The sequence below is a fragment of the Procambarus clarkii genome, chromosome 34 (assembly GCF_040958095.1).
Source record: "Procambarus clarkii isolate CNS0578487 chromosome 34, FALCON_Pclarkii_2.0, whole genome shotgun sequence".
In the NCBI taxonomy this organism is placed as follows: Eukaryota; Metazoa; Arthropoda; class Malacostraca; order Decapoda; family Cambaridae; genus Procambarus; species Procambarus clarkii.
Window position 1 is genome coordinate 43732707 of NC_091183.1, and position 17559 is coordinate 43750265.

Sequence of the window (17559 nt, forward strand, 5' to 3'; positions counted from 1 at the left end):
ACTCATTCTGAGGTCGTTTGAGCTGCTCTCCACTCTCAAAGAAACTTTCAACAACACTAATGTATTATTTAATAACAACAACTATTTGCTCGAAAATAAATTAATATTAATAATATTTTAAATCTGTGTATAACGAAACGTTTGGCTGCATTGGGATGTATTTGGCCTTTGAAGTCCCTTGAGTGAAGCATTTAGAGAAATGTAATTCATAGACAGGGAGGTCAACGAACATTGTTCAAGAAAAATTCGATCGATATCAGTTGTGAATGTAAAATTATTTTAGTCCATGAACAGACTAGACGAGTTGGTGGCCTTAAAGAGCATCTGCCAGATGTTTGAGGACTGTCTGTTGAAAATTAAAACACAACAAGCTAATAGTAGTAGTGATTAATCCCGTTTTTCAGACTGGATTTCGGAACGTGTTTCAACACAAGTCTCGCCACGAGGTTCGTGTGATTCAGTTTATAATGAATATTTTGTAAAATATTTTGTAAAATATTTTGTAAAAACTAAAAATTCCGACGCCCAACCTCCTTGATTATGAACAAAAAAGCTCTCTAAATAGGGCTCAATACTTTGGAGCTTTTATTAAAGCGCTTAATTGGCTCTACCTGTGTTCGAATCTCTGCTCACTTAACGCTTCACTCACGCGTTCCAATTTTAATCATTGCCAACAGAACCAAAACACATAATGTAAGCATAACTTTGCACAAACTTATATTAGTCATTAATATTAATCTATAAGTGAGAATATGTCGTTTCATCGTTAAATAATTCGTTATTAAGAAATGCGTGCTGGGACTGGTCGCATCTTGCACCAGCATAACACGAGGATGATGGATTGTAACTCAGACGAACACATCCTGAGCGTGTATTGTAAGGTAGTGGTTTGTGTAATCTATTAACTAATTTATGTAGTCTATTAACTAATTTGTGTAGTCTATTAAATAGACCACATGGTGCCTGCTAACGGTGAAGTTTATATTCTTAAACTAGTCTCTCTCTCTCTCATACTGTGCATTACAAAACTAGTCTCTCTCTCTCTCATACTGTGCATTACAAATCATTATGTATTGCTGTGTAATTTCTACCTTCCTTCCTGTTACATTAATAAGTATCATGAGAGTACAGATTTCTCCTGATTTAGTACATATTTACGCACATTAGATGTTTTGCAACTTGAGAATTAATGGCAAATAACCGTAGAAGAGAGCTGCAAACACCAGCCAATCATCATTCCTTCTGCTTCGTTGCAAAAAAACGTATTTTCTCAAAGTTAGGATTAATAAACAACCAGACTACCGAAAAGTTGGATAAAGTTTTATTGAAGCACTTTGAGGTGAACTACATTGTATTATAGGTGGTTCTAGGTGAGGGGTTGTGTGGGAATGGTTAGGTTCCAGTTGTTCTTGCGCTGGGGACTGGGAGAAATGGGGGTTTGGATGAACCGGTTGCGGCTGGGAGGCCGAAGAACGCACTGCTGGTCGAACCTGAGCTGTTACCAAAGGGGAGAGAGTACCTGTGTAAGGGGCTGGACCTGTGTAAGGCGGTGTAGTCGTGTGAGGGAGTGAAACGGTATGTTGATGTGTACTGGGATGAGGATGTGTGGCTGTGTGTGGTAGTGTGGCTGTGTGTGGTGGTGTGGCTGTGTGAGAGAGTGTGGTTGTGTGTGGTGGTGTGGCTGTGTGTGTTAGTGTGGCTGTGTGTGGTGGTGTGGGTGCTGCTGCTGCTAGTGGCTGTATAACTTTGTGTGGGAGAGTGGGAGTGTGATGCAGGTTACGTGGGAGGGTTGTAGTGTGTAGTGTGCACGGAGTGTGTGGGGGCGTGCCGGTGTGGGACACGGGGGAAGACCGACCAGGGCAGTCACCACGGAGTGACGCCGTGCTGTACTTCCGTTTCAAGATGGAGGGATGCAACTGAGTATGAGGCATGTCTTCAGGGAGAGGCTGGGAGGAGGCTAGATCAGGGTGAGACGCCGTGTGAGCTTGTGACGTGAGTGTGATCTGCGGCACCGTGTGAGGGATAGTGTGAACCTGGGGATGAAGATGCTGCAGCATCACGGCATCATAAGGCTGAGGTGAGACGCGCTGCTGGGATGAAGGACGCAGATGGGATGCTGAGAATGACTGGAGATGAACGCGAGATGCAGACTGAGCTTCACCCTGAGCCTCACCCTGGGCCACCAGGTGCAGTTCAGCTTGAGACTCCGCCTGCTGCAAGGCCTCACACTGCAGCGATAAAGGCGAGGGAGAGTCTCGGAGTCTGAAGGCTTCGCTCCTCAAGCTTAGCCTCGACAGCCTGGAGGGCGACTGGATCTCCACTCTCGGGGTGGTGATGTCGTCGGCCTCCACCTCCAACACGTGGACTGGACCCCCGCGGCACGAGGAGCTTCGGGGCCGCATGCCCCTGGGGGAGGGGCCCCCAGGGGCGCTTCGGGTGGAGGATTTTCGGAAAAGTGGAGACGAGCGCTTGGAAGACCGCCCGGAAGTTACCTGTGTCACAACCACGGGTCCTGGGGAGAACGTTGTCAACAGCTCTGAAAGATAATTCAGAGACAGTTAGTGTATTTTGCAGCTGTAAGCTCCATGGTGTGTGTGTGTATGTCAGAGAGAGAGAGAGAGAGAGAGAGAGAGAGAGAGAGAGAGAGAGAGAGAGAGAGAGAGAGAGAGAGAGAGAGAGAGAGAGAGAGAGAGAGAGAGAGAGAGAGGAAAGAGAGAGAGAGAGAGAAGAAACATAAGAGAGAGAAGAAACATAAGAGAGAGAAGAAACATAAGAGAGAGAAGAAACATAAGAGAGAGAAGAAACAGAAGAGAGAGAAGACACAGAAGACAGATATGAAGAGAAGAGAGAAATGGAGATAGAGACAGAGAAAAAGAGTACCGTTAAACGTTTCTTCCAGGAGAAGATGTGCATAAGGTATTAAGACGCAAACACTCTAAGTAAACAGTGTCTCCCCCGCCCCCTTTGTGTGTAAATTATTAAAAAACTGAACTAATTAATGAAGTGATTTTTTCATTCTTCATAATCTTTATGCAATCTCCTATCGTCTTCCAAACCTGTCATGATTGACGTGTTCCCAGTTATGGGTTGATCGTCTCATCAAACCCATGATGATCACACTACTCATCATCTGTCAGGTGTTGCAAACCCCAAACATAAATGACATTGAGCAATATATATATGACCGAGGAATATAATCAAATCTAGAAACTCATCATCACACTTCACAATCCAGGAACTCGTCACCACAATCCACGAACCCATCATCACACTTCACAATCCAGGAACTCGTCACCACAATCCACGAACCCATCATCACAATTCACAATCCGCGTCCATCCGGCCAATAATCACCTTCACAACAATTCTTAATTTCACTCCCTACAAACTGACCAATAAGCAATTAATCCTGAACTTAGTCTAAGACCTAAGCAAACTCTTAAGACTATACTGTGACACCCTACACCTGTACACATCTGGCTCCTCTTTGCACATCATATGACTTGCAGGTGTGTATACCTAATCTCAGGCAAATCGACTCTTAAGTATAAAATAGAGTTCCAAGTTTGCCAGCTCTATACCTAGTATGCTAATGCCTCTATGATTCGGACCTGAATTACAGAAAGACTGTCAGCTAAGGACTTACTTCAGAAATAAGAATTAACAGGACCGTGTATAGGGCTGATCGCTATTCAGGATTTATCACAGGAAGGCTGACTGGTACAGGACTCACCACATGAAGGCTGACTGGCACAAGACTCACCACAGGAAGGCTGACTGGTACAGGACTCACCACAGGAAGGCTGACTGGTACAGGACTCACCACCAGGAAGGCTGACTGGTACAAGACTCACCACAGGAAGGCTGACTGGCACAAGACTCACCACATGAAGGCTGACTGGTACAGGACTCACCACATGAAGGCTGACTGGTACAGGACTCACCACATGAAGGCTGACTGGTATAGGACTCACCACATGAAGGCTGACTGGTACAGGACTCACCACATGAAGGCTGACTGGTACAGGACTCACCACAGGAAGGCTGACTGGTACAGGACTCACCACAGGAAGGATGCCTGGTGTAGGACTGGTACAATGCTCCTTGAGGCAATTCCAGAAGCGAGTTTCTGGAAGCGTTGTGATGCTGGTGGGTCTTCCCCGGGGAGTTCCTCTGGGCGTGGCGGGCCCTACAGGTGACCACGCCCGCCACCACCACTGCCACGCCCACCACCACGCCCACCACCACCCCAGACACCACCACGCTCACCGGGGTTCCTCCAGGCTTCACCGGAGAGTCGTCCGTAAGGGGCGGAGGCTCCTCTCCGTGATTGTTTACTGTGTATAGACAAGACAAATATTATCTCTTAGGGGCCTCTCATTATTCACCCGTTTGGCTCTATCCTTTGTTTGTAAATAATTTTTTCTTCCAATCGTGATCCTGTTTCCGTCTGTGAACGTCTGTCTAAATGTTTATATCCCTGTCATTTGGATATCCTGTATTAATATGTATATTCACATAATATTCATATTATATATATATTCTGTAAGACATTTATAAATTATTATTCTCTAAGAAAAACAATCTATTAACAATAATATTTGTCTTCATCATTATAAATAAAATTTAAATTTAAAACAAGCACAGAGAAGTATTGATAAGATTATAAATTAGTAAATAATTGAACGTTCAAATAAACATATAAAACGAGTTAAAACTCTTTCCCATAATACAACACGCTAAATACCATGGCAATAAAATGATCTCACACATACATACTTCCTATTTACCTAAATAAAGCCAAATCGTAAATATAACCAAATTATATTTGAATAAATAAAAATAGCTCCAATGCGTGAGTAGGCTCCAGCAAGGGGGAAAACTATAGAGTAAAAAATACACAAGTAAGCAATTATCCAAGGAAGGATACCATAGTACCATAGTCTGGTAGCACAGTACCACTTTAATGAACTGGTAGCCAAGTGGAATTGGGTTACTGGAGATCAATGAAACCAGGATGTGTGAACTACGGGCTCACCATAGTCCGTGCTACTTGGAACTTTTTGTTCCAAGTAGCGAATCTTAAACAACAAAGAGGGTTGTAGGTGACTGAATTAATCCGACAGCGAGGAAAGAGAACAGGTTTAACAAACCCTTAACCAATGCAAGCTCAACACACACACACACACACACACACACACACACACACACACACACACACACACACACACACACACACACACTTACAAACACACACACACACACACACACACACACACACACACACACACACACACACACACACACACACACACACACACACACACACACACATACACACTTACAAACACACACACACACACACACACACACACACACACACACACACACACACACACACACACACACACACCACCACCACCACACACTCACAGTTGACGGAGACTCTCTCTGGGGCGACCTGCTCGGCCTTGGGGGTGTGGGTCTTCATGATCAAGGTGGTGGGGTGGCCGCGAGCCTTGACGTGACTGGTGAACACTGACAACATGTAGTCTCTGCCTGGCGCCAGGGAGGTGATGTTGAACTTGGGCTCTGTGTTGTTGTATTCTGCCACCACTGTCGACCCTTCCCGCACCTGCAACACCTGTGGTTAGTGGTCCCTGCCACACCTGTGGTTAGTGGTCCCTGCCACACCTGTGGTTAGTGGTCCCTGGCACACCTGTGGTTAGTGATCCCTGCCACACCTGTGGTTAGTGGTCCCTGCCACACCTGTGGTTAGTGGTCCCTGCCACACCTGTGGTTAGTGGTCCCTGCCACACCTGTGGTTAGTGGTCCCTGCCACACCTGTGGTTAGTGGTCCCTGCCACACCTGTGGTTAGTGATCCCTCCCACACCTGTGGTTAGTGGTCCCTGGCACACCTGTGGTTAGTGGTCCCTGCCACACCTGTGGTTAGTGGTCCCTGCCACACCTGTGGTTAGTGGTCCCTGGCACACCTGTGGTTAGTGATCCCTCCCACACCTGTGGTTAGTGGTCCCTGGCACACCTGCCACACCTGTGGTTAGTGTTCCCTGGCACACCTGCCACACCTGTGGTTAGTGGTCCCTGGCACACCTGCCACACCTGTGGTTAGTGGTCCCTGGCACACCTGCCACACCTGTGGTTAGTGTTCCCTGCCACACCTGTGGTTAGTGATCCCTGCCACACCTGTGGTTATTTATCCCTGCCACACCTGTGGTTAGTGGTCCCTGCCACACCTGTGGTTAGTGGTTCCTGCCACACCTGTGGTTAGTGGTCCCTGCCACACCTGTGGTTATTGATCCCTGCAACACCTGTGGTTAGTGATCCCTGCCACACCTGTGGTTAGTGGTCCCTGCCACACCTGTGGTTAGTGGTCCCTGGCACACCTGCCACACCTGTGGTTAGTGTTCCCTGGCACACCTGCCACACCTGTGGTTAGTGGTCCCTGGCACACCTGCCACACCTGTGGTTAGTGTTCCCTGCCACACCTGTGGTTAGTGTTCCCTGCCACACCTGTGGTTAGTGATCCCTGACACACCTGTGGTTAGTAGTCCCTGCCACACCTGTGGTTAGTGGTTCCTGCCACACCTGTGGTTAGTGGTCCCTGCCACACCTGTGGTTATTGATCCCTGCAACACCTGTGGTTAGTGATCCCTGCCACACCTGTGGTTAGTGGTCCCTGCCACACCTGTGGTTAGTGGTCCCTGCCACACCTGTGGTTAGTGGTCCCTGCCACACCTGTGGTTAGTGGTCCCTGCCACACCTGTGGTTAGTGGTCCCTGCCACACCTGTGGTTAGTGGTCCCTGCCACACCTGTGGTTAGTGGTCCCTGCCACACCTGTGGTTAGTGGTCTCTGCCACACCTGTGGTTAGTGATCCCTGTCACACCCTGCCACACCTGTGGTTAGTGATCCCTGCCACACCTGTGGTTAGTGATCCCTGCCACACCTGTGGTTAGTGTTCCCTGCCACACCTGTGGTTAGTGTTCCCTGCCACACCTGCCAGACCTGTAACTAGTGATCCCTGGCACTATGACACCTGTAGCAACCCGTAGGTCGAAAACGCATTTTAGCATTCTTTAATTTGTCAATGTGATTTTTCCCGCATATTTAAAGGAAAATATCTGTTCTCGGTTGAGAGGGGGTGGGGATGGGTGAAGGGGGGGGAGAATAGATGGGGGAAAATGGGAGAGTTGAGAGGGAAAATAAAGAGGAGGCGGGTTAAGGGTGCCTTTACCTTATATATATATATATATATATATATATATATATATATATATATAATATGTAAAAAATATAATAGTATATTCCATTCTTCCTTGTAGAGATTTAAGAAAAGGCACGAGTAACTCAGCTCATCTCAGGCTAATTCTTGAAGAATTAGTTATGAAAGATGATTGGTTGACCTTTTGACACCGCTGTTCCCCACAATGCTCCGCACTCTCGACGCTATCCATCATTGCGTCAATTTTTAAGCTTAAGCGTTTGTTCAATGAACAGCCCCGTTGATATGGACGCTCTCTAAATGATCGTCTTCGATATTTTTTGACCACGCGGGCTTATCCGTGTGTTTCCTATCTCAACATGTTGTTATGGTGTCTGCGTACACACACACACACACACACACTCGTACGGAAGCATTACATAGAGGTATGGGTCTCGAGGTTGATTTATCGGACATTTGTACCCACCTGTATTTCTTGTTAAATTGACCCTATCAATATAGGGTAAATTTACCTATAGGTTAAATTTATCGATAGTGGATAGTGGAGCGCTATCTGCTATTGCCCTTCCCGCGCAGCCTGTAATGCGCGTGTGTGTGTGTGTGTGTGTGTGTGTGTGTGTGTGTGTGTGTGTGTGTGTGTGTGTGTGTGTGTGTGTGTGTGTGTGTGTGTGTGTGTGTGTGTGTACTCACCTAGTTGTACTCACCTAGTTGTGTTTGCGGGGGTTGAGCTCTGGCTCTTTGGTCCCGCCTCTCAACCGTCAATCAACAGGTGTACAGATTCCTGAATTCCTGAAAAACACACACACACACAGATTCCTGTGTGTGTGTGTGTGTGTGTGTGTGTGTGTGTGTGTGTGTGTGTGTGTGTGGGGAGGGGGGTTAGTGGTGCGTGCAATACACGCTGTTAATGAGCTGTAGCGGCTGTAGAACCTGTGATTAGCTGTCTGTTGTGTCTAGCATTTGTTACTCATGGTCTCTGGGGTGTAATGTATGATGCCCCGGATACATCCTCTTCATTCACCCTTGAGCGTTCATGCGTATGTACTCACCTAGTTGTGCTTGCGGGGGTTGAGCTTTGGCTCTTAGATCCCACCTCTCAACAGTCAATCTACTGCTGTATAGATTCCTGAGCTCCAGGAATCATATAATGTGTGTTTACTATTTGTATCTGCAGAATCGAGCTATTAGCTCTTGGACCACGCCTTTCTAACCAATTTATTTTTCCTCTATTATGTCTACCTTACCAATCATCAACCTTACCCTGGCTTTGCGCCCTAGTGAGGCCACTCCAGACCGACAACCAGAGCGCAACTCCATAGTCTCCTGAGACTGATGGATGCCTACTATTACTACTATTATGTCTACAACATATATTTCTAACATACAATAATCCCCAGGAAGCAGTCCGTAGCAGCCGTCTAACTCCCAGGTACCTATTTACTGCTAGATGAACAGATACATCAGGGTGAAAGAAACTCTGCCCATTTGTTTCTGCCTCATACACACCAATACACATAGATGTGTATTGATAAAAACTTTAAAATATACTAAGTATGAAAAGCTGAATTTTGTAACATATTTTTATCTCAACCTTGTATCAATGCAATTAAATATAACCGAATGTATTTTCTAAATTTGTCATTAGTGAACAATTCCAAAAATCCGTCATATTTATTTCCTTTTTATCTTCATGTGTTCTTGAAAAAATAAAAAAATGTGTGTCGATGATTTAGTTATCATTCCCTGGTATGCCTACATGAGCATTAACATCCCTGATGTACACTCTCTTATATCTAGCTAACAGAAAGAAATAGTTACTCTTGATCTTTGTAGATTTACGAATGAGATAATTAGAATAATTATAAATCACAGAGTGGTTCAAGCCAGTTATTAATTAATCAAGAAGCATGTAATACTGACATTACGATATCAAGGAAGTTGTATGATGGCTAATTTTAAGCCATATAAATACAAAATAAATAACTAATAATCATATTGCACGAGAATAAATAACATTGATGACAAATTGGATCAAACTAGACAACACAATTACCTCAATGTGATAGGTTTGTTTGAGTTGACCAGACGTGACCCCGGGAGAACAAGTGACCCCGGCTGAGTCCGTAGTGACGTCATGGTAGTGGCAGCCAATCAGCTCACTCGGCTCGTCTGCAAAGAGAGAAAATGATGATCGAGTTTCAGACACGATGCTTTTGAAGCTGTGGGGTCATTAGGTTAGAAGAATTCCCAGGAGGAAGGGGGAACTATCAGGGGAAAGCGCCAAACCATTAGGACTAAATAGAACTGGGAAGGGGTCAGGATAAGGATTGTTGATGGGACGGGGGAGGGGAAGGAATGGTGCCCAATCACTTGTAGACGGTCGGGGATTGAACGCCGACCTGTATGAAGCGAGACTGTTGCTCTACCGTCCTGCCCAAGTGGTTGAGGTTTCCCAGGAGGAAGCTAAAAATGTGTGCGTTTACTATTTGTATTGACTCTATATGGACCTGCAGAATCGAGCTATTAGCTCTTGATTCCCGCCTTTCTAACCGTCGGTTGTCTAATGTACTGAGTCCCAACCTATTTTTCTCTATTTCATGTACTACCTTATCTACTTCTACCTTGTAAAGGTTTCGGGATCAAAGTGCCCGCGGCACGGTCTCCGAACAGGCCTTCCAATTGGTCGCCTGGTCAACCAGGCTGTTGGACGCAGCTGCTCGCAGCCTGACGTAACGTATGAACTACAGCCTGGTTGATCACGTATTCTTTAGAGGTGTTTGTCGTGTTCTCTCTTGAACACTACACACACACTCTCTCTCTCTCACACATACATACCCTGGATGTTGTCCGTAGTAACTAACTCTCAGGTACCTATTTACTGCTAGGTGAAAAGAGACATCAGGTATAAAAAAAAAAGCTCTGCCGATCTACTTCTGCCTCGGACAAGAATCGAAGCCGTGTCCTTAGGAAAGCGACTCCCGAGCACTATCCGCTCAGCCCGTTCTCACATACAAAGATTCAAGCTCGTTAATCCAGCCGCCAAACCCCCTGTTTATGAATGAAAAGCGGTTTCATACGACTAACAACTGATGACGTCTGAACAATTCCGGAACTGTGAACAATTCGAGTGAACAATTCACTCTAAAAAAATATACCACTTACGGGCTATTCATGCCCGTGCCACTACTTGGGTGGCTTAACCTTCATCAATCATGTGAATGTACCAATGATGAATGTTAGATTGTTAACATTCGTTAGTGTTATCAATTACCTAAGAATATATATTCATCCGTAAGTATTTTTTTTCCCAAGCATCCACAGCATTCTCAAATATGTATAACAAATATGTGACTGGGTATACAACAGGTATACCTGCTGTATACCCAACTACCCGCGGGTATCCATACACCTGGTAGTTGGGCATGTCCAAGACCAAGCAAATACACTGTTCTTGTAACAAAAAGTAAACATTACAAAATGTTGTGATAACAAGTTACTGAGACTGCTTGTAGCGCCCTTCACACGTCCAATAACCGCTGAGGGAGACGGTATAATGGGGGTATGATGCAGCTCGTCCTCGCATACAAAGATCCAAGCTCGTTAATCCAGCTGCCAAACCCCATGTTTATGAATGAAAAGTGGTTTACACACGACTCACAACCAACCCGTCCTCGACTCAAGTCCATTACATTCAGCGGTCGACCCCACAGACGCATTCATAAATTTTAACATGCTGTTCATTCAAAACGGGAATTTTCTCAAGTATAAATTAATATTATAATATATTGGCATATTGTGTATATATAGGCATAGGATAGGCATAGGATAGGTTAGGTGTTTAGGTTCTGTTGGCGATTATTTGTATTTGTAGTACGTGGGTGAAGCATTTATAGCGTTGCGATTCGAACAAAATTCGTCAGTGAAGCACTTGTTCCGGATATGTTCGAACGTCAGCAGTTGTGAGTCGTGTGTAAACCGCTTTTCATTCATAAACAGGGGGTTTGGCGGGTGCATGGAATCACTGTTGGATCTTTGTTTGGAGGACGGGCTGTCACAACTGATGGCGCCCGAACACTTCCGGAACAAGTCCTTCACTGACGAATTCTGTTCGAACCACAACGCTGTAAATGCTTCACCCACGTACTACAAATACAAATAATCGCCAACAGTACCCAAACACCTAACCTAACCTAACCTAACCTAACCTAACCTAACCTAACCTAACCTAACCTACGCATAACTATACATAGAATTTGTATAATAATGTTAATATATATTTGAGAACAAACCAATGTTTTAACACAATATGTTAATATTGTGTTAAATTATGTAATACATATTAAATTATTTAATAAATAAATTAATATCTTAATTATTGAAAACGTCTGCGGAGGACGGCCGCTGCTTTAAACAGCCAAGTGTGAGGACGGGTTGTCTGATGACCAAACCACCCATCTTAAGATGGAGAAACGACGTCGTTTCGGTCCGTCTTGGATCATTATCAAGTCGTGTGTGATCTTATCGATTTGATCATCATATCTTCAGCCCCGTCACTAAGACTTACCGCCTGCATATGGAGGAATTGATGAAGAGGTGAATCTTATCGAATCACGAAACGTCTAAACTTTCCAAGTTTCGTGTATCCACCTATTGTTCTCCATGCGTATCGTTCGTGTACGCGCGTGAAGCCAGGGATAACGAATGAGTCATTTAAGTCCGCCTGAAACGACTGTGTTAGACACAGGAAAGTGGTATAATCATTGCGTAACTGCTATGACTGGTTGAGTGCCTCCATCTCCCTTCCTGTTGCTGTACATTCCACAGACCAACTGTTAATTTATTCAAGAGGACGGAAAATTCATAAGTGCATGATAAGTGCACTTATCACGCATGATAAGTGCACTTATCACGCATGATAAGTGGTTTTTGATATTAGTATTCCACAGTTATGAGGTATTATTTGCACAACGTATAACACACACCTAACCTAACCTAACCTAACCTAACCTAACCTAACCTAACCTAACCTGTCAATTTATCTATCTATATCTATCATGTATGCCACATTACCGTGGGTGTAGCATTACATGCATTAATGGGCACTAGGAGCCGCGAACGCCTGTCCTCTGACGTGGGAGGCATAGCGCCTGTATGTTACATAGACATGAAGGAAATATTACACCCACAGGTAGCGTGGTATACAGTTTACACGACTTAGGGCGTGGTATTCCTACTCTTCCTCTGCTTGATTGATTGATAAAGATTAAGCCACCCAAAAGGTGGCACGGGCATGAATAGCCCGTAAGTGGTGGCCCTTTTGAGCCATTACCAGTATCAAGAGCTGATACTGGAGATCTGTGGAGGTGCGACTGCACCCTGCGTGACGGGAGATGTCTCCCGTGTGGAGAAGGGATCCTCTGCTTGAGTGGTAGCCACAGATATACGATATTCCCATCTGGGCAGCGGTTAGGTGTCCCTGGGTACCTTTCTCTGTTCATTAAACACAATAGAATTGCGACTATTATTAATTTTCTTTTGGATATTTCTAAGTCTAAGCGAATTTCTTCTTCCATCTGGAGTGTGAAGAAACACTAGATCACTTAATCATTCCATTTTTATTGTTCGACGTTTCGTCAGCTAAGTGACATCTTCAGGAGTACACTGTTGAACTGACAGCTATACTGAGGTTACAAGATTGATTGATGAAGATTAAGCCACCCAAGAGGTGGCATGGGCATGAATAGCCCGTAAGTGGTAGTTTCTTTTTGGAGTGAATGTGATCTTTCATTGTGAAAGGATATACTGCGTGCTGTACTCGCATTTAAATAGTCAGTCCTTACTACGTGGCTGCTATTGCGGGGGAGGGTACTGCTTGACGGTATTTACGAGGGTCTCCAGCTGCTGGACACTTTTCATTACCAGAAGACTGGCAATGTTGATGGCATCAGGGTAGTTACTGCAAGATTCAGGGACTCCTAAAGCTCTTCTAAGGTCGTTGGTTGCTTCACATTCCAGGAGATAGTGAAGTAGTGGCTTTTCTGTGCTTGTTTGGCAGAAGGCGCATTCCCACTCTCTGGGTTCGATAAATTCTCAGTTGCATCCGTAAATCTTACAAGGAGAGATGTAGACATTTATAAGTGTGGGTACACTTCACTCTACGATTCACCTAACACTCTTAATCGTAGGGAGAAACGAAGGGTTGGGTGAGGTGGCTGTTGTCTGTCTCCGGCTTCTAGCTGTTCGCCAGGTCTTACGTCTTCCCTCTGGGTCAGTAGAGGACCATCGAACAGTTGTATGCTCGGAACCGAATTCATCTGGGTGTTGATTACTGGTGTCAGCTCCCGAATGAGCACAGCCTCAAGTATACGAAGCTTCCTGCAATCGTCAGTTTGTGTGATAACATGCCATACACACGGTATGATCACACGGTATGATCACAGGGTATGATCACTGTGTATGATCACACGGTATGATCACAGGGTATGATCACTGTGTAATCATACGCACTGACGATCGTAGAAGGGTCTCCTACGATGGTCTCTTGCCTCTCAACTGTCAATCAACATTCGTATAATGTGTGTGTGTACAAGGGCTTGTATGTATGTGTACAAGTGCCTGTGTGTGTGTGTGTGTGTGTGTGTGTGTGTGTGTGTGTGTGTGTGTGTGTGTGTGTGTGTGTGTGCGTGTGTGTGTGTGTGTGTGTGTGTGTGTGTGTATGTGTGTGTGTGTGTATGTGTGAGTGTGTGTGTGTAAGGATCTTTCTGTGTGTACAAGGGCCTGTGTGTGTGTGTGTGTGTGTGTGTGTGTGTGTGTGTGTGTGTGTGTGTGTGTGTGTGTGTATACGAGGACTTGTATGTATAAATACAAGGGTCTGCAAGTTTGTACACACTTGGTCTTCAATTAGTGTACGAATGGGTATTTATGTCAGTATATAAGTTACTGTATGTGTATGTGTGCTATACATGTGTATGTGTATCATGTATCTCCATTGCTATTGGTGTTCAGAGCGAGTCAGTCTTCACCCGGGCAAAACTTAAGGCCAACTTTGTTAGACTTTCCAAGACGTGAACTGAAATGAAAGTTGGTGGTCGTATACGTACTGAAGTCGAGACTGGACTAGAAAATTCAAAGGGAAGGTGGACATGATGGGTGGTGAAAGGGAAGGAGCATGTGATGAATAGTGAATAAGAGAAAGTAGACAAGTTGAATAGGGAGAGAGAATTAACTCATATTGGGAGATTAATTTACAACTTAAAAAACCATTATTCCTGTTCCAAGTAGGATGCTTTCGGAATTGTGTATATTCGAAGCAGATAACAGTAGTAGGCCTAGCAATGATAACAGAAGTAGGCCTAGCAATGATAACAGAAGTAGGCCTAGCAATGATAACAGAAGTAGGCCTAGCAATGATAACAGCTGTAGGCCTAGCAATGATAACAGAAGTAGGCCTAGCAATGATAACAGAAGTAGGCCTAGCAATGATAACAGTAGTAGGCCTAGCAATGATAATAGAAGTAGGCCTAGCAATGATAACAGACGTAGGCCTAGCAATGATAACAGAAGTAGGCCTAGCAATGATAACAGCTGTAGGCCTAGCAATGAGGACAGACGTAGTTTAAATGCTCTAGTGGGCCTCTTTGCTATCTATATTCATCCCTGGACTATCATGTCTCACTATTTAATTTCAACTCCTTTCACAACCTACGAGGGGGGCCTCGTAGCTTGGTGGATAGCGCGCAGGATTCGTAATTCTGTGGCGCGAGTTCGATTCCCGCACGAGGCAGAAACAAAGGGGCAAAGTTTCTTTCACCCTGAATGCCCCTGTTACCTAGCAGTAAATAGGTACCTGGGAGCTAGTCAGCTGTCACTTCCTGGGGGTGGAGGCCTGGTCGAGGACCGGGCCGCGGGGACACTAAAGCCCCGAAATCATCTCAAGATAACCTCAAGATCTCAAGATAACCCCCACAACCCCTTATCACGGGTTATCTACCCCTACAACGTGATTATCTACCCCTTACATAATGCTTTATCTACAGCCTACATCATGGATTATCTGCTCTTCCAACACGGATTATGTATTCTACTGCTCGGAGTATCTCTTTCATAATGGGTTATCTACCCTTATAATATGGATTATCTACCCTTATAATATGGATTATCTACCCTTATAATATGGATTATCTACCTTTATATATAATGGGTTATCTACCCACAAATATGTATAATGCATGATCTACCCTAATATAATGGACTATCTACCTGTACCTAGCTATATTCTCCACAAGGTAAGTTCAATACACACACATATATCCCAAATTCCCGAGATATCTAAAGCTAAGGAACAGCTGTGCTGAATGTAAACAAAGATGTATATACAATTCCAGGATGAACTGGGATGGTGGAAACATACCCACAAGCAGGATGGTGAAGACACAGGGGCGGTCAGCAGGCCCCACCTCGTTACTGGGCTGACATTCGGCTCTTTGAGCACCGCTGCTGCTGTTGTCTGCTACTGCCCAACCCAGAGATGTCAGCCCAGAGTCCTGGTGGTGCAGCGGCGACCGTATCTATGGGAGGAGGAGGAGGAGGAGGAGAGAGTTATGAACCGTGAATGGCGCCTCGTCGTTACTGGTGTCGTCATCAATATCGCTGTTAATCAATATCATCACTGTCTCTGGATAACTGATATCATGTTCTCTGATAGCAAGGTAATGATGCCATCATCACCACCTTTGCTATCTGTCTCACCGCTGGTCCAATCCATTGCTATCTCTTCAAACCTCAACCCCAATATCATGCCAATCCAAAAGTAACCCCCTGCAACCGACCCCTCTTTAACCTCCTCCCCCACAAAAAAAAAACAACTCGAAGTAATTAAGCAATTAAGCAGGTAATTACATCATTCAGTCACTCTCTCTCCCACTCTCTCTCTCTCTCTCCAAACCAAAGTCCGGAGCAGCCAAAAACCTTACCTGTTCCATGTTTGGAGTGAAGGTCACACTCTCCCAGGTATAGGAGACTTGTGCAGGAGAAGCTCTGATGAGACACTCCATCTCTACCTTCTCTCCCACGGAGGCCAGCACCTCCCTGGCTCCCTCCCACTCGCACACGGGGGCGTCTGCTCCCAGGGGGGAAAAAATTGGACAGTTACAAAAAGTTACAACCAGGTGTTAATAAATTTCATCTCCCAGGGGCAAATGTAATTTGCTTACGGGGTTCATTGAACTGTGTGTTTATGTTTAAAAATCTCAGTATGAGAGTATAAGAGTGAGTGCAGCCACTAGGAGAGTGAACACAGTTACTAGGAGAGTGAACACAGTTACTAGGAGAGTGAACACAGTTACTAGGAGAGTGAACACAGTTACTAGGAGAGTGAACACACCTACTAGGAGAGTGAACACAGTTACTAGGAGAGTGAACACAGTTACTAGGAGAGTGAACATAGTTACTAGGAGAGTGAACACAGTTACTAGGAAAGTGAACACAGTTACTAGGAGAGTGAACACAGTTACTAGGAGAGTGAACACAGTTACTAGGAGAGTGAAAACAGTCACCTGGAGAGTGAAAACAGTCACTAGGAGAGTGAACACAGTTACTAGGAGAGTGAACACAGTTACTAGGAGAGTGAACACAGTTACTAGGAGAGTGAACACAGTTACTAGGAGAGTGAACACAGTTACTAGGAGAGTGAACACAGTTACTAGGAAAGTGAACACAGTTACTAGGAGAGTGAACACAGTTACTAGGAGAGTGAACACAGTTACTAGGAGAGTGAAAACAGTCACCTGGAGAGTGAAAACAGTCACTAGGAGAGTGAACACAGTTACTAGGAGAGTGAACACAGTTACTAGGAGAGTGAACACAGTTACTAGGAGAGTGAACACAGTTACTAGGAGAGTGAACACAGTTACTAGGAGAGTGAACACAGTTACTAGGAGAGTGAAAACAGTTACTAGGAGAGTGAAAACAGTTACTAGGAGAGTGAACACAGTTACTAGGAGAGTTAACACAGTTACTAGGAGAGTTAACACAATTACTAGGAGAGTGAACACAGTCATTAGAAAGTTAAGTCTTCAGAGAAAATATTTTCATTCTCTTAATAATGCGAATGAAGGCTTGTGGAGGATTTATTTTAGTTTAATGAGTCAAAGCTTGAGAGCTGTGAAAGAGGGCTCTTTTAAAGCTCTTTAGTATCGTGAGGGAGAGCTCTTAGATCTCTTTAGTGATGTGAGGGAGAGCTCTTAGATCTCTTTAGTGATGTGAGGGAGAGCTCTTAGATCTCTTTAGTGATGCAAGAGAGCTCTGAGATCACTTTA

The 17559-nt window shown here is 44.8% G+C and overlaps 1 protein-coding gene across 1 annotated transcript in view; it reads right to left on the reverse strand.

Annotated features, from left to right (window-relative positions):
* Positions 1-1298: 1298 nt before the first annotated feature.
* The window catches only part of LOC123749298 (uncharacterized), an 84064-nt gene continuing 67803 nt past the window's right edge, over positions 1299-17559 (reverse strand). Inside the window, exons 8-13 of the mRNA XM_069335731.1 lie at positions 16216-16361; positions 15654-15810; positions 9297-9412; positions 5434-5635; positions 4065-4337; positions 1299-2536 (exon numbers count right to left, since the gene is read on the reverse strand). Of these exons, the coding sequence (XP_069191832.1) occupies positions 1299-2536; positions 4065-4337; positions 5434-5635; positions 9297-9412; positions 15654-15810; positions 16216-16361 (2132 nt within the window). The remainder of the gene's footprint in view (positions 2537-4064; positions 4338-5433; positions 5636-9296; positions 9413-15653; positions 15811-16215; positions 16362-17559) is intronic.